At 63.7% G+C, this 22,490-nt stretch overlaps 2 protein-coding genes across 15 annotated transcripts; both read left to right on the forward strand.

The window, feature by feature from the left end:
• On the forward strand, positions 1-11,104 carry LAMB2 (laminin subunit beta 2). Of its 2 annotated transcripts, none has more exons than XM_036877590.2 (33): positions 1-50; positions 142-227; positions 341-513; positions 599-734; positions 814-887; positions 1,278-1,466; positions 1,557-1,620; positions 1,852-2,054; positions 2,139-2,259; positions 2,578-2,766; positions 2,958-3,137; positions 3,258-3,370; positions 3,700-3,779; positions 3,854-3,986; positions 4,121-4,279; positions 4,355-4,482; positions 5,999-6,131; positions 6,245-6,437; positions 6,512-6,655; positions 6,838-7,069; positions 7,140-7,303; positions 7,383-7,607; positions 7,696-7,913; positions 8,023-8,119; positions 8,207-8,579; positions 8,673-8,857; positions 8,933-9,174; positions 9,253-9,601; positions 9,921-10,128; positions 10,205-10,346; positions 10,429-10,605; positions 10,693-10,852; positions 10,932-11,104. In XM_036877590.2, the coding sequence occupies exons 2-33, from the start codon at positions 143-145 to the stop codon at positions 11,066-11,068; spliced, it is 5,406 nt and encodes a 1,801-aa protein (XP_036733485.2). In that variant the 5' UTR covers positions 1-50; position 142; the 3' UTR covers positions 11,069-11,104. The 2 variants fall into 2 exon arrangements, with proteins under 2 accessions (XP_036733485.2, XP_036733487.2); XM_036877592.2 differs by having other exon boundaries at positions 38-55.
• Positions 11,105-11,235: 131 nt separating this feature from the next.
• On the forward strand, positions 11,236-22,108 carry USP19 (ubiquitin specific peptidase 19). 13 transcript variants are annotated; one of them, XM_036877599.2, is made up of 28 exons: positions 11,236-11,385; positions 12,832-13,091; positions 13,337-13,375; positions 13,548-13,676; positions 13,760-13,893; positions 13,967-14,269; positions 14,365-14,581; positions 14,708-14,864; positions 14,961-15,032; positions 15,137-15,264; positions 15,367-15,587; positions 15,666-15,861; positions 15,942-16,075; positions 16,168-16,326; positions 16,416-16,526; positions 16,955-17,065; positions 17,140-17,241; positions 17,867-18,007; positions 18,094-18,212; positions 18,286-18,423; positions 18,494-18,807; positions 18,916-19,026; positions 19,115-19,331; positions 19,405-19,557; positions 19,648-19,808; positions 19,886-20,064; positions 20,968-21,009; positions 21,620-22,108. In XM_036877599.2, exons 2-28 carry the CDS (start codon positions 12,968-12,970, stop codon positions 21,734-21,736), a joined length of 4,029 nt encoding a protein of 1,342 aa, XP_036733494.2. In that variant the 5' UTR covers positions 11,236-11,385; positions 12,832-12,967; the 3' UTR covers positions 21,737-22,108. The 13 variants fall into 13 exon arrangements, with proteins under 13 accessions (XP_036733494.2, XP_036733488.2, XP_036733490.2 ...); XM_036877593.2 differs by lacking the exon at positions 21,620-22,108 and having other exon boundaries at positions 20,968-21,475; XM_036877595.2 differs by lacking the exon at positions 21,620-22,108 and having other exon boundaries at positions 15,373-15,587; positions 20,968-21,475.
• The last annotated feature ends 382 nt before the right edge of the window (positions 22,109-22,490 follow it).

Raw genomic sequence — 22,490 nt, forward strand, 5'->3', positions numbered from 1 at the left:
CTCCGGACAGACCAAGGACTAAGTGGGGACTCAGCTGAGGACCCACACAGGCAGGGTCTTCACGGAACCCCGAGGGAGGGGGCGGGTGGGCACGGGCCCAGACCTCTCATCTCCCCTTATCCCCATCCCACCCCTCTTCAGGATGGAGCGGGCCTCAGGGGAACAAGGGGGGCACCCTCGGGGCTGGCCAGCGCCCTGGGAGCTTCGACTGGGCCTGCTGCTGAGTGGTGAGGGGGCCTGGTGGAGGCCGGGGGTCTCAGGATGTGACGGTGGGTCGGGGCAGCCAGCCTTGGGGCTGTTGGGTGGGAGCGCAGCAGGACCGCTGACCCCCTGTTCCCAGTGCTGGCCACCGCCCTGGCCCGGGCCCCGGCCCCAGAGGTGCCAGGCTGCTCCCGGGGAAGCTGCTACCCGGCCACGGGGGACCTGCTGGTGGGCCGCGCTGACAGACTGACGGCTTCATCCACCTGTGGCCTGCGCGGCCCCCAGCCCTACTGCATCGTTAGCCACCTGCAGGTGCGGTGGGGGCTGGGGTGGGGGCCGGGTCAGGATGGAGGATGGGCCTGGCTGAGGCACTGAGCCTGACCCTGACCCATCCCAGGATGAGAAGAAGTGCTTCCTGTGTGACTCCCGGCGTCCCTTCTCTGCTAGAGACAATCCGAACAGTCACGGCATCCAGAATGTGGTTACCAGCTTCGCACCACAGCGCCGGACGGCCTGGTGGCAGTCAGAGAACGGTGAGGCCATGGGTAGGGCATGAGATCAGCGTGGCTGCCACAGTGGCCTCAAGGCCCTGACCTCTGACCCCTGCCCCAGGTGTCTCCATGGTCACCATCCAGCTGGACTTGGAGGCCGAGTTCCACTTCACTCACCTCATCATGACCTTCAAGGTGCCTGCGTGTCTGGGAAGCTGCTGGAGTCTCCCCGATTGCCCCCCCCCGCACCCCCACATTTCTCCTGAGCCATCCCAGCTCCTCAGCCTGCTTCCCCGAGCTCACGTACCGTGCACCCTGGCTGCACGACAGGCTCCTTCATCTCCCACCCCTTCTGTTGCCTTCTGCCCCCATGCCTTGTACATCCTGCCTTAATCCCAGGCTGGAGCAGGCCCGGCCTCCCTGTGCCCCATGACCCTGGGCCCCCCACTGGAGCAGCTACCTGCCACTGGTCACCCCCGCTTGCGCATGAGCTGCTTGAGAGCTGGTCCCAGCTGGGCAGGGCTCTCGACAGGGCTCGGCTGACCTTGGGTCCTGGTGCCTGCTGACCAGCCATGCCCCCACCAGACATTCCGCCCTGCTGCCATGCTAGTGGAGCGCTCAGCCGACTTCGGACGCACCTGGCGCGTGTACCGGTATTTCTCCTATGACTGCGGGGCTGACTTCCCAGGAGTCCCACTAGCCCCTCCTCGGCGCTGGGATGACGTAGTGTGTGAGCCCCGCTACTCAGAGATCGAGCCGTCCACCGAAGGCGAGGTGAGGGCTGGTGTCCAGGCTCGGGCATGGGGTGGGGGATGGCGGGCCTGAGGCAGGGTCTAGTGCCTCTATGACCCCATGCCCCTCCAGGTCATATATCGCGTGCTGGACCCTGCCATCCCCATCCCAGACCCCTACAGCTCCCGGATCCAGAGTGAGTGTCCCACCCTGGAGCCTGGCGCAGCCCCAGCGTCCGGCTGGTGACTAGTTGAGGCCTCAGTAGCTATTTTGGCTGCTTCCTAGGGCAGGTGCCAAGTCCAGTTTAGCTCATATAGCAACAGATGGGAGGGCTCCCAGGGTGACCTTGGCAGCTGCAGCCCTTGGGTGGGCACAGGGCAGCGGGAGTCTGCCTGGCTGGCTGGCCCCCAACCTTTGGCCCACTTAGACCTGCTGAAGATCACCAGCCTGCGGGTGAACCTGACACGGCTGCACACGCTGGGGGACAACCTGCTCGACCCACGGCGGGAGATCCGCGAGAAGTACTATTATGCCCTCTATGAACTGGTTGTGCGTGGCAACTGCTTCTGCTATGGACACGCCTCACAGTGTGCGCCCGCCCCCGGGGCACCGGCCCACACCGAGGGCATGGTGAGGGACTGCTGGCCTGAGTGGGGCTGGGGGCAGGGGTGGGAATGGCTGGACAGCGCTAACCACCTGCCTGCCCCCTCCCAGGTTCACGGGGCCTGTGTCTGCAAACACAACACCCGTGGCCTCAACTGTGAGCAGTGTCAGGATTTCTATCATGATCTGCCCTGGCATCCGGCCGAGGATGGCCACAGTCATGCCTGCAGGAGTGAGTGAGCCCCTGGCCTCCTGCGCCCCATAACTTTGTGGCCTGGCTGGGGCCTAGGTAGAACCTAGGCCAGTAGGCCAAGCCCCTAGCAGCCAGGCTGTGTCTGAGGGTGTCCAGGAGTCCTTCATGGCCCTGGGGACCCCCTCAACCCTCCTTCACAATCTGCTTCGGGTAGGGGTCCAGGGTGATGCTGAAGCCTTAAAGTCGCTGAGCCCCCACCCACAATGTCTAGCCCATGGCAGGTACCTAAGGTGTCAGTGGGGCCTCCTACGCCCCTTGCCCTCAGACACGGTCCCTGCCCTTCCCCCTCTCCCCAAGAGTGCGAGTGCCACGGGCATGCCCACAGCTGTCACTTCGACATGGCCCTGTACCTGGCATCTGGCAATGTGAGTGGAGGTGTGTGTGACACCTGTCAGCACAACACAGCCGGGCGCCACTGTGAGCTGTGCCGTCCCTTCTTCTACCGGGACCCGGCCAAGGACCTGCGGGACCCAGCCGTGTGCCGCCGTGAGCTGGGCTCAGCCCAGGCGAGGGAGGGCTGAGCGGGCGAGGAGCAGGGCAGCCAGACTGTGGTCCGGGCTGCAGGGTCTGGGGTGGGGGCAGAGGGGGAGTCAGCCTGGGAATCCAGAGTAGGGGTTGGGAGGGGACTGGTGCTGGACTAGGTGGACAGGTTGACCTGCACCGCTTCTGGCCCACAGCCTGTGACTGTGACCCCGTGGGCTCCCAAGACGGTGGGCGCTGTGACCCCCACGACGATCCCGCACTGGGGCTGGTCTCGGGCCAGTGTCGCTGCAAAGAACACGTGGTGGGCTCTCGCTGTCAGCAATGCCAAGATGGCTTCTTTGGGCTCAGCGCCAGCGACCCTGGAGGCTGCCGGAGTAGGTGCCTCTGCCCTGGTCCCCATGCTGACCTTGACCCTTGACCTCCTAATCCAGACCCAGCGGAAGGCGCGCACTGCCACAGCCCCCCAGAGCGCTGACAGGTCTGCTTCCCCACAGGGTGTCAGTGTGACATGCGGGGCACAGTGCCCAGGAGCACCCCCTGTGACCCCAGTAGTGGAACCTGCTTCTGCAAGCGCCTAGTGACTGGACACGGCTGCAACCGCTGCCTGGTGCGATGGGGGGGGTCCTGGGGCTGGGGGCCCTGCCTGGACCTCTGAGCACAGGGCTTGGGGGATGCCTGGTGCTACTGGGGGGCTGGGGCTTGGGGCCCTGCATGGACCTCTGAGCACAGGGCTTGGGGGTGGTGTCTGCACCTCACTGAGGGCTTAGGGTACAGCCCTGGCTGAGAGGCCTCAGGCCTGGGAGGCCAACAGTGGGAGCCAGTGGTCCAGGGGCCCTGTTTTCACCAAGGGCGGTAGAGGCTGAGCACCACAGCTGGACTCCCTGCTGGGGGGCGGGGGGGTCTGTTTCTGGCCCCCAGCGACCTCCTTTCCCCCAGCCTGGCCACTGGGGCCTGAGCCACGACCTGCTCGGCTGCCGCCCGTGTGACTGCGATGTGGGCAGTTCCGCGGACCTGCAGTGAGTGCTGGGGCCCTGGAAGGGGCTGGGGCTGGGCAGAACAGGGCTCCTTGCTGAGAAGCTGTGTTCCCCAGGTGCAATGAGGCCACGGGCCTGTGCCACTGCCGCCCGCACATGGTGGGGCGTCGCTGCGAGCAGGTGCAGCCAGGCTACTTCCGGCCCTTCCTTGACCACCTAACTTGGGAAGCTGAGGACACCCAAGGGCAGGTACCGGGCAGGTCCTCATCTGGGCAGGGTGTCCGGCCCGGGGCAGGGCCTTGGGGAGAGCCGGGGCGTGGGGACAGGCCGCAGCACAGGGGCGGCTCCTCACCTGAGCCCCAGCCCGCTGTATTGCCTCCCAGGCCCTGGATGTGGTGGAACGTTTGGCGACCCCTGGTGGGACACCATCCTGGACAGGCCTGGGCTTTGTTAGGCTGCAGGAAGGCCAGGCATTGGAGTTCCTGGTGGCCTCTGTGCCAAGAGCCATGGACTATGACATCCTGCTACGCTTGGAGCCCCAGGTGAGACGCTGTGACACCTGACCCACAGCTGAATCTCAGGGTGGGAGCGTCCCCTCCATCAGCCTGCTTCCTCAGGTTCCCGAGCAGTGGGCAGACCTGGAGCTGACTGTGCAGCGCCCAGGGCCTGTGTCTGCGCATGGCCTGTGTGGGCATGTGCTGCCCAAGGATGACCACATCCCAGGGACCCTGCAACCAGGCACCAGGTGAGGGCACCAGATCAGCGCCTATGGTGGGCGTGAGGGTCAGCCCCAAACTCCCTGCAGGATTCTGGGGAGCCCCTGTAAGCCTTCCCTGGGTGCAGTCTGGCGGGTGCTGTTGGGTGTGGACTGGCTAGAGGCTGGCATTTGTAGGAAGAGGGCCTGTTCTGCAGTGGTCCAAGCTCAGAGGCCATAGCAGGGGTGAGAGGGTGGCCATCCAGCATCACTGTCAGGGGCGCCCACAGCAGGGGGCGGGGCCGGGTGCCGAGCCCACGTGTGACAGGGCTGATTGCTGTTGTTAACACTTGGGTAGCTTCTTTTTCAGCACTTTGCTTCTTTTTGAACTTCATATCATGCACATATCCAAACACACAGAAGCAGAGAGAATAGCTTCGTGAACCTGGCTGCAGCCACTACCTGCATTCTGCTAGCTGTCACTTGTGTTGAAAGAGGTCCCCTGAGGACACACTGAGGGTGGAAACTGTGAGCTCGTGGTGCCACCACAGGTGCACAGACGTGTCTCAGTTGAAGTGATGAGAAGAGGAAGGTTCCACAGAGTTCTACGGGCAGAGTAGAAATAGGAGAGAAAGTAGAAATATGAATCTGGAGTTTTTGGTTTGGGCATCTGGAGTGGGGTGGCCTCTACCGCCATGGAGAGGGAAGCAGTTCTGAGGTGCTTGGGCGGGCCTGGCAGTGCTCATGTTAGAGATATGAATTTGGGGCTTGTCACCAAAGAGGTGTGTCTAGACGGAATGACCAGGAAAGCAAAGAAGACCAGAAGCAAGCTCTAGGGTTGCTCACGCATTCGAGGCCAGTAGAGGAGGAGCTGGGGGTAGGGGAAGCCTGGAGTGCGGACAGGGTCTGGGAGTTGAGTGACTCGTCTCAGGAAGGAGGGTGCTGGGACAGATCAGTATGAGAAGTGGCTGCTGGGTTTGGCTACATGGAGGTCCTTGGTGGCTGTGGCCCAGGGGTGTCTCCATGGCACGTGGGGCGAAAAACTCCACTGGAGTGGGAAGTTGGAGTGGAGGCAGTGCCTGTAGCCCAACCTGCGGAGTGTGCTGGGCAGGAGTGCGAGGACGGGGAGCAGCGTGAGGAGGTGCAGGGACGGAGGGCAGGATGTTTCAGAGCCTGAAAGGACCCTAGCACGGTTTGCAGGCTGACAGGAATGACCCAGGAAAGGGGTAGGGGCGGGAGGTGACGCAGTCTTGGTGAAGAGGAGCGTTGGCTGGAGGTCAAGGTGGGAGGTCAAAGTCGGAAGAGGTATGGAAGGCCCTTGGGGAGAAATGGTAAGTGTCTGTGCCCGGGAGCTGCTGTGGGCTGGCAGGCTGAGTGGAGCATTCCCACAGAGCCCGGGCCACACGGGTGGCTGGTTCCACGAGGCGAGCCTGCGGGACACTGGCCCAGCCTCACTGCCTCGGCTGGTGGTCTGGTTGCTGAGTGCAGGGTGTGGGGGAGGGCAGTCCCAGGATGATGGGCGCAGGGACCCTGGGCAATCCCCGTCCCTGTCCCCGCCTGCCCCCAGGCACTTGGTGCTTCCCAGACCTGTCTGCCTGGAGCCTGGCATCTCCTACAAGCTGCATCTGAAGCTGGTGCGAACAGGGGGCAGTACCCGGCCTGAGGCCCCCTTCTCTGGACCCAGCCTGCTCGTGGACTCAGTGAGCAGTCCCCTGTCCCCACACCCACTGAGAGGCATGGGGCTTGTGGGGTGGGCCCCTGGTGGCTGGGCAGGCCCGCAGGGCACCACTGAGCCCCTCTCACCACCCGTCAGCTGGTGGTGCTGCCGCGTGTCCTGGTGCTGGAGGTGTTCAGTGGGGGCGACGCCGCGGCCCTGGAGCGCAAGGCCACCTTTGAGCGCTACCGCTGCTATGAGGAGGGCCTGGTGCCCAGCAAGACCGGCACCCCCAAGGCCTGTGTGCCCCTCCTTGCCAGCCTGTCCTCCTCACTCTACGGAGGCGCCCTGCGTGAGTGCCCACGGGCAGGCTGCTGGGGCGGGGGCCTGGCTGCCCGGCCTGACCTGGGCCTTCTGCCCCCGCAGCCTGTCAGTGTGACCCCCAGGGCTCTCTGAGCTCTGAGTGCAGCCCCCACGGTGGTCAGTGCCTGTGCAAGCCTGCAGTGGCTGGGCGCCGCTGTGACCTCTGTGCCCCTGGCTACTACGGCTTTGGCCCTTCAGGCTGTCAAGGTACTTGCCTGCCCCTTCCTGCCTTCTGACCTCCTCTCCACCCCACCACTGCTTCCCTCACTCCGCTCTGACTCTGAGCTGGACCCCAGACTCTCAGCCCTGGGGCCCTGGAAGTTCCTACCCTGACCCACCCAGATCCCCCTTGAAGCCCCTCCTGGGCTCAGCCTCTGCTTTGCTCCCAGCCTGCCAGTGCAGCCCCGAGGGGGCGCTCAGTGGGCTCTGCGAGGGAACCAGTGGGCAGTGCCCCTGCCGCGCTGGTGCCTTTGGGCTTCGCTGTGACCGCTGCCAGCGTGGCCAGTGGGGATTCCCTACATGCCGGCCATGTGCCTGCAATGGGCATGCGGATGAATGTGATGCTCACACTGGCACTTGCCAGGGCTGCCGCGACCACACCTCAGGCGTGCACTGTGACAGGTGAGCTGCGGCCAGGAGAGGGTGCGGGGTGGGTGCCCAGGGACTACATCTCTGCTGCCCCTCCTGGCAGGTGCACCGCTGGCTTCCATGGGGACCCGCGGCTGGTGGCTGGGGGCCACTGTCGGCCCTGCCCCTGCCCCGAAGGCCCTGGGAGCCGGCGGCATTTTGCTACTTCCTGCCATCGGGATGGTTACTCCCAGCAGATTGTGTGCCTCTGCAGAGCGGGCTACACAGGTGTGTGGGTGAGGTGCGGGCTGGGGACCCAGGCGGGGCGGCTGGGCTGGGCGCTCATGCCTCCCCTGATCGTGGGCAGGGCCGCGGTGCGACGCTTGTGCCCCTGGGCACTTTGGGGACCCATCAAGGCCAGGTGGCTCGTGCCGACTGTGTGAGTGCAGTGGGAACATTGACCCCACGGACCCTGATGCCTGTGACGCCCGCACGGGGCAATGCCTGCGCTGCTTACACCACACGGAAGGGCCACACTGTGCCCGCTGCAAGCCTGGCTTCCATGGGCAGGCTGCCCGACAGAGCTGTCAGCGTGAGTGTGGGACTGTGAGGAGATCCCCAGGGCAGGGCCCAGCTGCCCGAGCCTCCTTTGATTCGTGTGCTCGTCTTGGCTGGCACAGGCTGCATCTGCCACCTGCTGGGCACGGATCCCCAGCAGTGCCTGTCTGCTGACCAGTGCAGCTGTGACCCGAGCAGTGGGCAGTGCCCATGCCTCCCCAATGTCCAGGGGCCTAGCTGTGACCGCTGTGCCCCCAACTTCTGGAACCTTACCAGTGGCCATGGCTGCCAGCCTTGTGCCTGCCACTCGAGCCGAGCCAGAGGCCCCACCTGCAATGAGGTGGGGGACTGCCCTGCTGGTCCCTGGGTGGGTGGGCCGTGGTTTGCCTTAGGTCTTGAGGGCTCAGTCATTGACTGAGGCTCTGGCCTCTGCCCTGCGTCCACTCTAGTTCACAGGACAGTGCCGCTGCCATGCTGGCTTTGGTGGGCGCACCTGTTCTGAGTGTGAGGAGCTGCACTGGGGAGACCCTGGGCTGCAGTGCCGGGGTGAGGGAGCCAGCTGGGCCAGGGTGGGCGGGGACATCCCAGGGTGCTCTGCTGCACCCTTACTCTGTGGTCTGCCCTCTCCGGCAGCCTGCGATTGTGACCCTCGTGGAATAGACACACCTCAGTGTCACCGCACCACAGGCCACTGCAGCTGCCGCACAGGCGTGTCTGGTGTGCGCTGTGACCAGTGTGCCCGTGGCTTCTCGGGTGTCTTTCCTGCCTGCCACCCTTGCCACGCTTGCTTCGGGGACTGGGACCGCGTGGTACAGGACCTGGCTGCACGTACGCGGCGCCTGGAGCAACGGGCACAGAAGCTGCAGCAGACGGGCGTGCTGGGTACCTTTGAGAGCAGCTTCTGGCACATGCAGGAGAAGCTGGATGCTGTGCAGAGAATCGTGGGAGCTCGCAACGCCTCTGCTGCCTCCGCTGTGCAGCTTGTGGAGGCTACAGAGGAGCTGCGGTGCGGAGGGGCCTGAACATACATGGTGGGCCGGGCAGTGGTGCCATGGACCAGGGCTGAAGCCTCTCTAAATGCCATTCCCCACGGGTGTAGGCGTGAGATTGGGGAGGCCACTGAGCACCTGACCCAGCTGGAGGCATTGCTGACAGATGTGCAGGACGGGAACTTCAATGCCAACCATGCACTGAGCAGTCTGGAGCGAGATGGGCTTGCGCTCAACCTCACCCTGCGGCAGCTCCACCAGCATCTGGACCTGCTCAAGCACTCAAACTTCCTGGGTGAGTTGTGGGCCAGCAAGGTGGTGGCCAGGGTTAGGGTACCTTCAGCTGACCATCTGCCTCTGCCCAACTTAGGTGCCTATGACAGCATCCGACATGCTCACAGCCTGTCTGCAGAGGCTGAACGTCGTGCCAATACCTCAGCCCTGACAGTGCCCAGCCTAGTGAGCAACTCTGCAGGCACCCGGCACTGGACAGAAGTGCTGATGGGCGCCTGGAGGGAGGACTTTGACCGCAGACACATGGCCAACCAGCGGGCCCTAGATGAGCTCTCTGCCCGGGCCCACACCCTGAGCCTGACAGGCGTGAATGAGCTGGTGAGCCACAGTGTGGGGTGGGGTGTGGGTGAGCGGCCGTGCCTTCCACAAGGCCCTGACTTGTTCTGCACCTGGCAGGTCTGTGGGCCCCCGGGGGATGTGCCCTGTGCTGCGAGCCCTTGCGGGGGTGCCGGCTGTCGGGACGAGGATGGGAAGCTCCGCTGCGGGGGCCTCAGCTGCAACGGGGCAGTAGCCATGGCGGAGCTGGCACTGGGTCGAGCCCGGCACACACAGGCAGAGCTCCAGCGTGCGCTGGCTGAAGGAGGCGGCATCCTCAGCCAGGTGGCTGAGAGCCGTCGGCAGGCAGGCGAGGCACAGCAGCGGGCTCAGGTGGCTCTGGACAAGGCCAATGCTTCTAGGAGCCAGGTGGAGAAGGCCGACCAGGAACTTCGGGAACTTATCCAGAGCGTGAAGGACTTCCTCAGCCGTGAGACTCCCGGTGGCCCAGGCAGTGTGGTTGTTTGCCCTGTGCCTGTGTTCATACTTGTGTCTCTGGGTTCATACTTGGGCCAGGGCCTGCACTGGACCTGTGTTTATGACCCTGTGTCTAGCCCCTGAGCCCCTGCCCATATGTGGGCTCCATGTCCGTGACCCTGAGTCTGTGCCCCGTGTAGAGTCTCTGTCCTTGTGTCTATTACCAAACCCATATGCCATGTGTGGTCCCTAAGTCCATACCCCAAGATCGTATTGCTATGCCCATGCTGGAGAATCTTGTGTCCCTAAGCCCCTTGCCTGTGTCCCCATAGAGGAGGGGGCTGATCCTGATAGCATTGAGATGGTGGCGACGCGGGTGCTAGAGCTTTCCATCCCAGCGTCACCAGAGCAGATCCAGCACCTGGCGGGCGCAATTGCAGAGCGGGTCCGGAGCCTGGCAGACGTGGACACCATCCTGGCGCGAACTGTGGGCGATGTGCGTCGGGCAGAGCAGCTACTGCAGGATGCACGGCGGGCACGGTCCGACCCTCACCCTGGCCCCCTCCTTGACAGCTGGTTCTGATACTTGCAGGCCCTGATTCCCTCTCTTCCCCAGGAGCCGCGCTGAGGGTGAGAAACACAGGGCAGAGACAGTGCAGGCGGCCCTGGAGGAGGCCCAGCTGGCACAGGGTGCTGCTCAGGGCGCCATCCAGGGCGCGGTGGCTGACACACAGGACACAGAGCAGACCCTGCACCAGGTGTGCTATCTCTGGGACATCAGTGAGGCAAGGTTATGGGCATGTCCTATAGACCTGTTTAACCCCGGGCCACCCATGACAGGTGCAGGAGAGGATGGCAGGTGCAGAGCAGGTGCTGAGCTCTGCAGGCCAGCGGGCTCAGCAATTGGATGGTCTCCTGGAGACTCTGAAATTGAAACGCGCAGGCAATAGCCTGGCAGTCTCCAGCGCTGAAGAAACAGCAGGCAGTGCCCAGGGTCGCGCCCGCGAGGCCGAACAGGTGGGCTGAGGCAGAGCCAGCTGGGGGTGGGGGCAGAGGTTGGCCTCCACTGGGCCAGCACGCTGACCTGGCCCTCTACTCCCGCAGCTGCTGCAGGGTCCGCTGGGCGACCAGTATCAGACGGTGAGGGCCCTGGCCGAGCGCAAGGCCCAGGGTGTGCTGGCTGCGCAGGCGCGGGCAGAGCACCTGCGGGATGAGGCCCGGGCCTTGCTGCAGGCCGCCCAAGAAAAGCTTCAGCGGCTGCACGGTGAGGACCCGCGCGCGAGCGGGCGCCAGGGGCGTGGGCGGCGGGAGCAGGCCCTTTCAGCGGAGCCCTGTCTTCCCAGAGCTGGAGGGCACCTACGCGGAGAACGAGCGCGCGCTGGAGGGCAAGGCGACGCAGCTGGACGGGCTGGAGGCCAGGATGCGCAGCGTGCTGCAGGCCATCAACCTGCAGGTGCAGATCTACAACACCTGCCAGTGACCGCCCCCCAAGCCCCAATAAACGCCGTGACCCCGCTGTGTGGACTCTTGATTGAGGGCGGGGGCTGGGGTGGAGCCGCGCGGAGCCCCGCCCCCAACACCCGGCCGCGCCCGCCGGAAGTGCGTCACGGGTCGCGGCCCAGCCGCCGCGGCAGCCCTCGGAGTAGGAACAAAACAAGCGGCGGCGGCGGCGGCGGCACCTGAGCGGCGGCGCCGGGACGGGGAGGGCGCGCCGGAACAGGAACCGACCTCCGCCGGAACCGGAACCGAGAGGGTGTTGCCAGGGCCCGGGTAGGGCTGGCGCGGCGGCCTCTCTCGGTGAGTGGGACGCGCCTCTCCTCGCCGGTCTGGCCGGAGGAGGGAGGCCGCAAAGCGGCCTCGGGCGGCCTGTTCAAGGTCACGGGCCGTTCCAGCCTGGGTCTCTCGGCCCCGCGGCGTGCCAGGCCCACCGGTGCAGGCGGAGCCGTTTCGCTGCTCCCGCGCCTGGCCTCTCGCCTTGGAGAGGGCTGACGGGAGCGAGGGAGGCTTCCTGGAGGAGGGAGTGGCGGGCCCAGGGTTCTGAGGCCGGAGCGCGGTCACAACCCGGCCGGGGCTCTCGTCTGTGGTCCGTATGCCCGCGCGGCCTTATTAGGCCGGCGTGGGTCTCTAGGCAGCCCTTTTCCCGCATCAGCGATACACTCGGGAGGATGGGGGAGGGACGAGGCCTTCGGCAGGCGCCTGGGTACAGAGAGGTGGAAGGTGGTCGCTACTCGGCTCTGGTCTCGTCATTAAAGAGACAGCCCACCGGTCCCATCTCTAACGTTTAGAAGGATGCCCCTCGCAACACAAGAGCTGTCACTGTCCTGCTGTCTCAGACCCGGCTTGAGGCTGTCAGGGGTCCCGGATCCATGGCTCACCCCCACCCTTATCTTAGCTTTGAGAACTTTATTTTGGACGGAGAAACAGCCTAGGATTCACTGGTGGGTCTGTGGGAAGCTGGGTAGAAAGTCCCTAGCTCAAAGCTGATGAGTGAGTGGATGTGGGAAGGAAGGGTATGTCTGTTGCAGTCTCACACAGGATGCCCTGGCTCTGGGGCAGAGTGGCTGCTGAAAGGGTAGTGTGACATCCGGATACCCTTTTCACCCCAGTTTTTGCAAGCCCCTCTTTGCTTGGGACAGCAGCTGAAGAGAGGAAGCCCTCTGGTGATGTACGGGAAAAAGCAAGCAGTGCACAAAAACAGATTCAGCGGAGGGTAGGAGTTCGCGTGCAGGCAGGTGGGGTGCCTTAGCCCCAGGACCTTGCCTGGGCAGTGGTGGCACCTGGGCTGGGCCTGTTTACAGACACAGCCTTGTCCTCCTGTTCCCTGTTTCCTCCTTTTCTGCCTTACTCCTCCACCTCCTACTTCTCGGGTGGTGACTAAGCAGCCAGTGAGAGTGAGAGAAAAGTGAGTACTGCCTAGAGCGCCAGCCCTGTGGGCTGAAGCCACAGCTGCTTTCCAGATTGGTGGAGGAGCCTGTCCTGGGCCATGGCTACCTCAACCTGGCGCCTCCTCAGCGAGGCCTCCATCTTTGTGGGTCTGTGTGTCAGGCCTCTAGCAGGCTCGGCTAGAAGTGGTTGCATTATTTATTCCTTCTTCAGAATAGTGTGAGGGTGTCCAGGGCTGTGTCAGGTGGTGGAGAGAGACTGCCCCGTAAGGTTGGTGGCATCTTGGGTTGCTGAGCCCTGGCTGTAACCCAGGGGCAAATTGTCAAGTCTTGGTAGTGATCACTGATCCCTTCTTGTTAGGCTGTCGGTTCTTTGCTGGAGAATTTGGTCACAAAGGGTTGCCAAGATAGCTGGGCCAGGAAGAAAGCGTCGTAGCCCTGACCCAGACGCTGTTGCCGACCCCGGGGCACTCTGGCTGTCAACCAAGCGGCTCAAGATGTCTGGCGGGACCAGTGCCACGGGCCCAAGGAGAGGACCCCCAGGGCTGGAGGAGGTCACCAGTAAGAAGCAGCAGAAGGACAGAGTGAACCAGGAGAGCAAGGACGGCGGCCCCGGGAGAGGTGCAGTGGCGTTCCGGAGTGCTTGTGGGCCCTCCCCCTGCCTGCTGAGTGAACCGACTGGGCTTGGGAGATGCCTTCTGTGCTGTTTCTTCTGTCTTGGTCTGGTGCTGAGAGGGATCCTCAGGCTGGACACAGCCTCAGCTTTGAGGTCTGGGTACTTGGCTGGACCCTGAGGATGGTGCTTGTGCAGTGGGGGGTCTGGGAGGCCACCTCCCGATCGCTGTTTTCCTGTTCTTTGTTGTCAGGGTTGGCAGCCGCTCCTCGGGGGGAGCAGACCAAAGATGGTGAGTTCTTCTGGGTGAGGGACGAGGCCTTCTGGGTGCTGGAGTGTCGGGGGCGTAGGGGTGCTGGAGTTGTTGCCCTCCTTGGAGCTGCCCCGTTAGGGCCGGGCCTCTGGTTCCCGTTTACCCTGTCAGAAGCTCCTGGAGACCTCACAGGCTCTTGGTGCTCTTACAGAGTTGCTGCTCGACTGGAGGCAGAGTGCAGATGAGGTCATTGTTAGGCTGCGGGTGGGAGCGGGCCCCCTGCGGCTAGAGGAAGTGGACACTGCTTTCACAGACACGGACTGTGTGGTGCAGCTTCCAGGTGTGTCCATCTGCCCTGAGCCCTGCAGCATGTTTGACTTCTCTGTCTCCCACTCTGGCTTATCACCATCACTCTGTCTCTAGGTGGTCAGCAGTGGGGTGGTGTTTTCTACGCCGAGATAGAAAGTTCTTGCACCAAAGTGCAAGCCCGCAAAGGCGGCCTCCTGCAGCTGGCACTGCCCAAGAAGGTGCCTCTGCTCACTTGGCCTTCTCTCTTGGTACGTTTCTGAGCAGGGCAGGGTGGGGATACCCACTGTAGTTGACAGGGCCTGACTTCTGTATCTTTGGCAGAAGAAACCTCTAGGAACCCAGGAGTTGGTGCCAGGGCTGCAGTGCCAGGAAAATGGACAGGAGCCACCTTCCATTGTCTTGGAACCAGGCCCTGAGTCCCGCCGGGCCAAGCAAGAGGCCCGGAACCAGAAGCGGGCCCAGGGCCGTGGTGAGGTGGGCGCTGGGGCTGGTCCTGGAGCCCAGGCAGGGCCTAGTGCCAAGAGGGCTGTACATCTCCGCAGAGCACCAGAGGGGGAGGGGCCCAGAGATGGCCCTGGGCCCCAGGGCGATGCCCCCTCTTTCCTGGCTGAGCCAGCCACCCAGGTGAGGGGGGGTGCCTGTGCAGGCATTGGTGTGGACTGCAGTGGGGGTCCCCCCACCAGACCCAGGGCTGATGTCCGTGCTCTCGCCATGAGTAGGTTGAGGCCGAGGGACAGCCCCAGGTACCACCACTGAACCCTGAGACCTGCCTCCTGGGCTCAGAGGAGGATCTAGCACTTTCGGCAGGAGGGAAGGCAGTGTCTGCCAGGAACGAACCAGTCTCCCCAGCGATGGCCCGGAGCAGAGACCCTGAGAAAGGTGGCTGTCCCAGAGAGGAGATGGCAGTGGTAGCAGATGCTGCAGCCTTGGCGCATGGTAAGGGTGGGGCTAGGGGTGAGCAGCGAATCCCTAGGTTGGGTTGCAAGGCTGGTGGGTGGGTAGGGAGAATGGTGGCAGGCTGGAGCTTATCCTGGGTGATGCTGAGCTGTGGTCTCAACATAGAGCCTGAGTCCATGGTGAACCTGGCATTTGTCAAGAATGACTCGTACGAGAAGGGGCCAGACTCCGTGGTGGTGCACGTGTACGTGAAGGAAATCTGCAGGGATGCCTCCCGAGTGCTTTTCCGTGAGCAGGACTTCACGCTTATCTTCCAGACCAGGTGGGTGAGCAGGCAGGAGGTAGGGCAGCCAGCGTGCTTCTGGCAGGACGGTGTGTCTCACGCTTTTCCTCCTGGCCTGCCTCTTCTCTGCTTCAGGGATGGAAACTTCCTGAGGCTTCACCCGGGCTGCGGGCCCCAAACCATCTTCCGTTGGCAGGTGAAGCTCAGGTGGGTGGTGCCCAACCCACCACTGGGCCTGTCCCTCCCTGGGCTCGGTCTCCCTGGCCCATCTAGCCCGACACCCTGCACTTCACCAAAGTCTCTGACTTCAGTCTTTCCCTCAGGAACCTGATTGCGCCAGAACAGTGCACCTTCTGCTTCACGGCCTCCCGAATCGACATCTGCCTGCGGAAGCGGCAGAGTCAGCGCTGGGGGGGCCTGGAGGCCCCAGCTGCACGAGGTCTGCACACGAGTTCCCTTTGCTGTCCAGCCCAGGCTGCCGGGAGCCCTGCCTCCTGCCACATGCTGCTAACCACCAGCCTCCTCATTCCCCCTTTTTAAGGTGCAGTGGGTGGTGCAAAGGTTGCCGTGCCGACAGGTCCAACCCCTCTGGATTCAACCCCACCGGGGGGTGCCCCCCACCCACTGACAGGTCAGGAGGAAGCCCGCGTTGTGGAAAAGGAAAAAGCCAAGGCTCGGCCTGAGGACTCGGGGCTGGACGGCGTGGCAGCCCGCAGCCCCATGGAGCATGTAGCCTCGAAGCCAGAGCCACATCTGGCCTCGGTGAGAACCCCAGGGCTGGGCCCAGGAGGGGGGCCGGAGAGCCCAGGACGGGCTCTCACACTTCGTTTGCCTCCGCAGCCCAAACCCACGTGTATGGTGCCTCCAATGCCCCACAGCCCTGTGAGTGGAGACAGCGTGGAGGAAGAGGAGGAGGAAGAGAAGAAGGTGTGCCTGCCGGGCTTCACTGGCCTTGTCAACCTGGGCAACACCTGCTTCATGAACAGCGTCATCCAGTCTCTGTCCAACACCCGGGAGCTCCGGGACTTCTTCCATGGTGAGAGCGGGGCCGGGGGCCCAGGCCTGGGCAGGGGGATGGCTTCCCGGCCCTCACCTTGCCTTGCCTGCTGTCCCTAGATCGCTCTTTTGAGGCTGAGATCAACTACAATAACCCGCTGGGGACTGGTGGGCGTCTGGCCATCGGCTTTGCTGTGCTGCTCCGGGCGCTGTGGAAGGGCACCCACCATGCCTTCCAGCCCTCCAAGTTGAAGGTGACCTCAGCTGGCCTGGCGAGGACCGGGAGGGCAGCCAGCTGGGCCCATGTGCCCAGAGCTCTGTGCTCACGTCTTGGCCCTGCCTCCAGGCCATCGTGGCCAGCAAGGCCAGCCAGTTCACGGGCTACGCACAGCATGACGCCCAGGAGTTCATGGCTTTCTTGCTGGATGGGCTGCATGAGGACCTGAACCGCATCCAGAACAAGCCCTATACGGAAACTGTGGACTCGGACGGGCGGCCTGATGAGGTAGGGGCCAGGGCTGGGGGCAGAGGTGGGCATGCCTTGTGCACGTCCCAGTCTCCAGGCCCCCTCGGCCCTCACCACTGTGTCCTCAGGTGGTGGCAGAGGAAGCATGGCAGCGGCATAAGATGAGGAACGATTCTTTCATCGTGGACCTGTTTCAGGGCCAGTACAAGTCGAAGCTCGTGTGTCCTGTGTGTGCCAAGGTGTGACAGGCTACGCTGGAAGGAGGCCCCCTTCCTTGGCCCAGCCAGCCTGGCCAGATTGTGGCCGGAGGCATGTGCTCCCCTGGGTGCTGCAGGGCAAGGTTTGGGTGGAGAAGCTGACCGCAGCCTCAGGCACCGACATGGGCTGCCTGCTCAGGCCTGGAGGCCTCCTGACTGAGGTGGAAAGGGGTCTGGGCTCGGACTGTTAGGCTGTGTGGCAGGGGCGTCCAAGTGCGGAGCAAACCGACAAAGTGGGCAGGCAGCTAGGAAGAGCGGTTGTGCTCTCCCAGTGGTCTGCCTGGCCCATCCAGTGTTGTCCAGCCTCAGAGTTTGTGGGTTGGCAGCGAGGCCTTCAGGGACTGGATTGGGCGTAGGCACTCTGCCCCCCACCCCTGTGCGGCCACTCAGCACCCCTCGTGCATCTCTAGGTCTCCATCACTTTTGACCCATTCCTCTACCTGCCGGTGCCCTTGCCACAGAAGCAGAAGGTTCTCCCCGTCTTCTATTTTGCCCGGGAGCCCCACAGCAAGCCTGTCAAGGTGAGGAGTAGGCCCTGCCTCGGGCCGCCCCGGAGGCTGGCCCACCTCCCCCACTGGATCTCTTGTCCTCGCAGTTCCTGGTGAGCGTCAGCAAGGAGAACTCCAGCGCCAGTGAAGTGTTGGACTCCCTCTCTCAGAGTGTCCACGTGAAGCCGGAGAACCTGCGTCTGGCTGAGGCACGTCTGTCCCTCCCTGGGCTGTCAGCAGCGCGTGCACACGCTCGCAGTCACTGGCCTCTAGACATGCACACATCGACATGCATGTGCACGGACACTTGTGGTCTGCTCTTGGGGGACAGCAGGTGTCGGGGCTGAGTGCCGATGGCGCCCTCAGCTGCCGTCACGCTCCCCTCGTGGGTGGTGGTGCCCGGCTGCTTTTCCCTCTTCAGACAATGCGCTGAGCTTCAGGCCTGGCCTTCCACGGTGTGGGGCTCCAGCCCTCATGTCACTCCAGGTCTGAGGGCTGGTCTTCCTCAGAGGTTCCTGGCTTGCGGCCTGCAGGGCCCTTTTCCTCTGGGGGCAGGCGGAAGTGGGAAGGCGCTTGCTCCCACATGACCCTCTCTGACGACCACCACGAAGCCTGTGCAGGGCCCTCATGCTGGAGACCTGGTCTTTCAGGCTCTTGGATGTGCCAGGTTCCTTGTTCCCCTGGGCATGGAGGCTGGTGCCAGCAGAGGCCACAGTTGTTCCCCCCCATCTCCCCACCATAGACCCAAGGTCAGGGCCACGCCTTCTCCTTCGGCTGCCCGGCAGTGCTAGGAACCTGCTTACCTCACACAGGATCTGTGTGCTCTGTCCCCAGGTGATCAAGAATCGCTTCCATCGTGTTTTTCTGCCCTCCCACTCACTGGACACTGTGTCCCCATCTGACACGCTCCTGTGCTTCGAGCTGCTGTCCCCAGAACTGGCTAAGGAGCGGGTGGTGGTGCTAGAGGTGCAGCAGGTGAGCAAGGCCAGCCCTCAGGCGCCGCCCTGGGAGGGAGCATTGCTGCCTGGCCTGGCCTTGCTGAGCCAGACCTCCCTCCCTAGCGCCCCCAGGTGCCCAGCGTCCCCATCTCCAAGTGCGCAGCCTGCCAGCGGAAGCAGCAGCCTGAGGATGAGAAGCTGAAGCGCTGCACCCGGTGCTACCGCGTGGGCTACTGCAACCAGTGAGGCCCGCGTGCCCACAGGGGCCCCTTGGGGGGCTGGCTGGGCCCGCCCCTCACCACCCCTTTCCTCCAGGCTCTGCCAGAAAACCCACTGGCCTGACCACAAGGGCCTCTGCCGCCCTGAGAACATCGGCTACCCCTTCCTGGTCAGCGTGCCTGCCTCCCGCCTCACTTACGCCCGTCTTGCTCAGCTGCTAGAGGGCTATGCCCGGTGAGTGCTCAGGGCTTGGGGCAGGGTGGGGACGCCCCAGGGTCCTTACGTGCCTTGCTGCCGTTGCCAGGTACTCTGTGAGCGTGTTCCAGCCTCCCTGCCAGCCCGGCCGTGTGGCCTTGGAGTCCCAGAGCCCTGGCTGTACCACGTTGCTCTCCACTAGCTCTCTGGAGGCTGGGGACAGCACGAGGGACCCTGCTCAGCCACCTGAGCTCCAGTTAGTGACCCCTGTGGCTGAGGGGGACGCAGGGGCCCCCCGGGCGTGGGCAGCCCCTGATCGGGGCCCTGTGTCCAGCAACAGTGGAGTTGCTTCCGAGCTGCTGGCCAGTGGGCCTGCTGAACTTGGTTCCTTGCCTGCTGGTGAGCGGGTGTCCCGGCCTGAAGGTAAGAGTCTGGAGAAAGGCTCTGCAGCTAGTGGGGGTAAGCTGGGGGGCTTGCTCCTGCCCTGGTAGGCAGTAGGCAGGGGAGCTCTGGTATCATGTTCCCTCACAGCTGCAGTGCCCGGGTACCAACACCCAAGCGAAGCCGTGAATGCCCACACGCCGCAGTTCCTAATCTACAAGATTGACACATCCAGCCGGGAGCAGCGGCTAGAGGACAGAGGTATCTGGGGCCGCAGGTGGGGTCCCGGGGATGGGTTGGGAAAGGCAGCTCTGTGCAGCTGTGTGACGCCGGTCCCGCCTGTCTCCAGGAGACAGCGCTCTGGAGCTGGGTGAGGGCTGCAGCCTGGCCCTCGTCTGGCGGAATAACGAGCGCCTACAGGAGTTTGTGCTGGTGGCCTCGAAGGAGCTAGAGTGTGCGGAGGACCCCGGCTCTGCTGGCGAGGCTGCCCGTGCCGGCCACTTCACTCTGGACCAGTGCCTGAACCTCTTCACGCGGCCCGAGGTGCTGGCACCTGAGGAGGCCTGGTGAGGAGGGCAGCAGGCGGGTGGTGGTGGGTGGCGCGGCGGCCCGCCGGTCCTGACGCCCATGCCCACGCAGGTACTGCCCACAGTGCAGGCAGCACCGCGAGGCCTCCAAGCAGCTGCTGCTGTGGCGTCTGCCCAGCGTGCTCATCGTGCAGCTGAAGCGCTTCTCCTTCCGAAGCTTCATTTGGCGCGACAAGATCAGTGACTTGGTGGAGTTCCCTGTAAGGTGTGTCAGGCCGGGCCGCAGGTGGGGCAGGCACCCTGGCAGGCCTCCCAGCGCCCCGCTCACTGTCCTGCCTGGCTGGCTGGGGTGCAGGAACCTGGACCTGAGCAAGTTCTGCATCGGCCAGAAGGAGGAGCAGCTGCCCAGCTACGACCTGTACGCTGTCATCAACCACTACGGAGGCATGATCGGTGGCCACTACACGGCCTGTGCACGCCTGCCCAGTGAGCGCAGCAGCCAGCGCAGCGACGTGGGTGAGGCCCGTGCAGCCAGCGGGACGGGCGGCCAGGGCGGCGGGGCAGCCCGTCATGCTCTTCCCATCTCGCGGCAGGCTGGCGCTTATTTGATGACAGCACGGTGACAACAGTAGACGAGAGCCAGGTCGTGACGCGTTACGCCTACGTACTCTTCTACCGCCAGCGGAACTCTCCCGTGGAGAGGCCTCCTCGGGCAGGTCACTCTGAGCACCACCCAGACCTGGGCCCTGCCACCGAGGCTGCCGCCGGCCAGGTGAGGTGTGGGGAAGGCTTCGCAGGCCTGCGGGAGGGGCAGGGATGCGGCGCAGCTTCCTCTCCTCCAGCCTCCGGCCCCTGAAGCCTTAGGAGTCGTTAGAGTCACAGACGGGGTCCCCTTACGTCAGAGCTTGAGCCTGAAGCCTCCCTGTACTATAGGGACACTTAAAAAGGGGTGTGTGTGAGCCATGTAGCTGCTCTGACCCATACTGGGCAGGGTGCCACGGAGAGACTGACGCTCTCCCAGCCCTCCTCTGCGTGCACCCCCACAAGCCAGCCACACACTCTCCCCGGTGACTCCCTGGGTTCTGGGGTGCACCCTGGATGGGGCCTGTGCAGGCTGGCCTCGGCCCAGGGTGGCCAGTGCCCTCTCCCAGGTGTGCGTTTGTCCCCACTGAGCGTCTGGGGTCTTTTGTTTCACTGACGTGGGGTATGTGGGCCTGGTTGTCAGGCACATCTCTGGACAGTCTCTGCTTTGCTGTCCTCTCCTTCCTGAGCCCATGCTCAGGCTCAGAGAAGTCCCCGCAGAAGACAGAGTTGGGGCCTGGACAAGGCTGTCAGGGAGCGGGGCATCCCTCCAGGGTTGGCAGTTCTGTCTCCCGTGAGCCAGTCCCTTTCGGGGGAGGCCTGGGCTAGGAACCAGCCCCACCACGGGAAGGTGCTCGTGAAATGGGAAGCCCCCCCGGGAGGCTGAGACGCCATCAGCATCTGCCTCCCCCGGGGCTCTCAGTCCAGGCTGCCCTCCGACTGGCTCGCCTGGGTCCTGCCTGCTCACCTTGCCGCTCCGCCTGGGATGTATGGTCGTTGTCTTGGGTGGGACTGTTGTGGCCGGGGTCTCGGGGACACTGGGTCCCCCCTTCCCCCTGACCTGGGAGCTGATGGCCGTTTCCACACACTGTAGGCTTCCCGGATTTGGCAGGAGCTGCAGGCCGAGGAGGAGCCGGTACCCGAGGGGCCTGCACCCCTGGGTTCCTGGGGGCCCCAGGACTGGGTGGGCCCCCCACCACGTAGCCCTACCACAGCAGACGAGGGCTGCCTCCGGTACCTTGTTCTGGGCACCGTGGCAGCTTTGGTGGCACTCGTGCTCAACGTGTTCTATCCTCTGGTCTCCCAGAGTCGCTGGAAATGAGGCTTGCCTGCAGGCAGCTGCCATGTGCTGGCCCACCTGCCCACCTGCCAGGCTGTGCCTGCCTCTGTGGTGGGACCAGCTCTGGGCTTGGGCCTCAGTGTGTTCCTCTTGGGGGAGAGGGTGGGGACTGTGGCTCCTGCAGGGGCAGAGCATCCCAGGGTGGGGAACTCTCACTGTCTGTCCGTTCATCTTGCTGCTCTGACCCTTGGCAGGGGCTTAGCCCTACCCAAGCAGCTTCCTGTATTTAAAGTGTTAATAAAGCGAGACTGTTCAGGCCCTATCTCGTCTCTCTGTCTCAATGCTGCTGCTGTCTGCGCCTGCCTTGGGGCCCTCCCTTGGGTGCTGGGGCTCTGAGCCAGCACCCCCGGGATGCCAGGCAGCATACTGGGCAGCCCCCAACCCCTGTCCTCATATTCTGTTGCAGGGACTAGGCCCTGGCCAGGCCCCCGAGGTGGCCCCCACGCGGACAGCCCCCGATCGCTTCGCCCCCCCTGTGGACCGCCCAGCCCCAACCTACAGCAACATGGAAGAGGTCGATTAGCAGGTCCCTGACTGGTGGGGGTACTGGGTTTGGGGATCCCCCGAGGGCCAGCCTTTGCCGCTTCTACTTCTCTGACCCAGAGGACACTGGCTTCACTGATGGGGAGTTGGGAGGCGCAGTCTGAGGGTGGGAACCTTACAGGTTGGGACCCTTGTTAGGCTGACCCCACAACTGGTGGGCCTTGGCTTCTCCAGCCATCCCCAGTGCTGCGTGATTTGATTCTTGGTTGTACTTTTGTTCCTTTTTGATTCACATTATAAACATCATAATTTTATTCAAAAAATTGTAATTTTTTTTTTTTTTTTGCATTTCGGAAGTGATTGCTGCTGTTTAAATATATTTTAAAAATAAATGATAAATAAGCAGACTAAATGTGTGATGCCCCAGCTGCTGTGGCCGCCTCCCTTCCCCATCAACCTGGTTGGGGGTGTGTGTTACAGACCCTGGGCATGCTGTGTTCTCAGGAGAGATGCTGGGGTCCCAGCTCAGGCCCTGTGTGTCATGAGGCCCCTGGTGCCATCAGCTGTCTGGGTCCTGCCTGCTGCCCTTTGACCCCACTGGTTCTGGGTCCCACATGGAAGTGGCTGCTTGGTGTCACTGTTGGAACCTCACATCCAAGGGGTAGATGATCCCGAGGTTCCAGAAGCCTACAGCAGGGGGCGGAGGCACAGGCTTGGGGCAGCCTGGGGCTGGCAGCCCGGACTTTCTCCCTTGTTTGTAGAGCCCTCAGGAGAGAGCAGAGCAGGAAAATACC

This window comes from Manis pentadactyla, chromosome 1 (assembly GCF_030020395.1).
Source record: "Manis pentadactyla isolate mManPen7 chromosome 1, mManPen7.hap1, whole genome shotgun sequence".
Lineage (NCBI taxonomy): Eukaryota > Metazoa > Chordata > Mammalia > Pholidota > Manidae > Manis > Manis pentadactyla.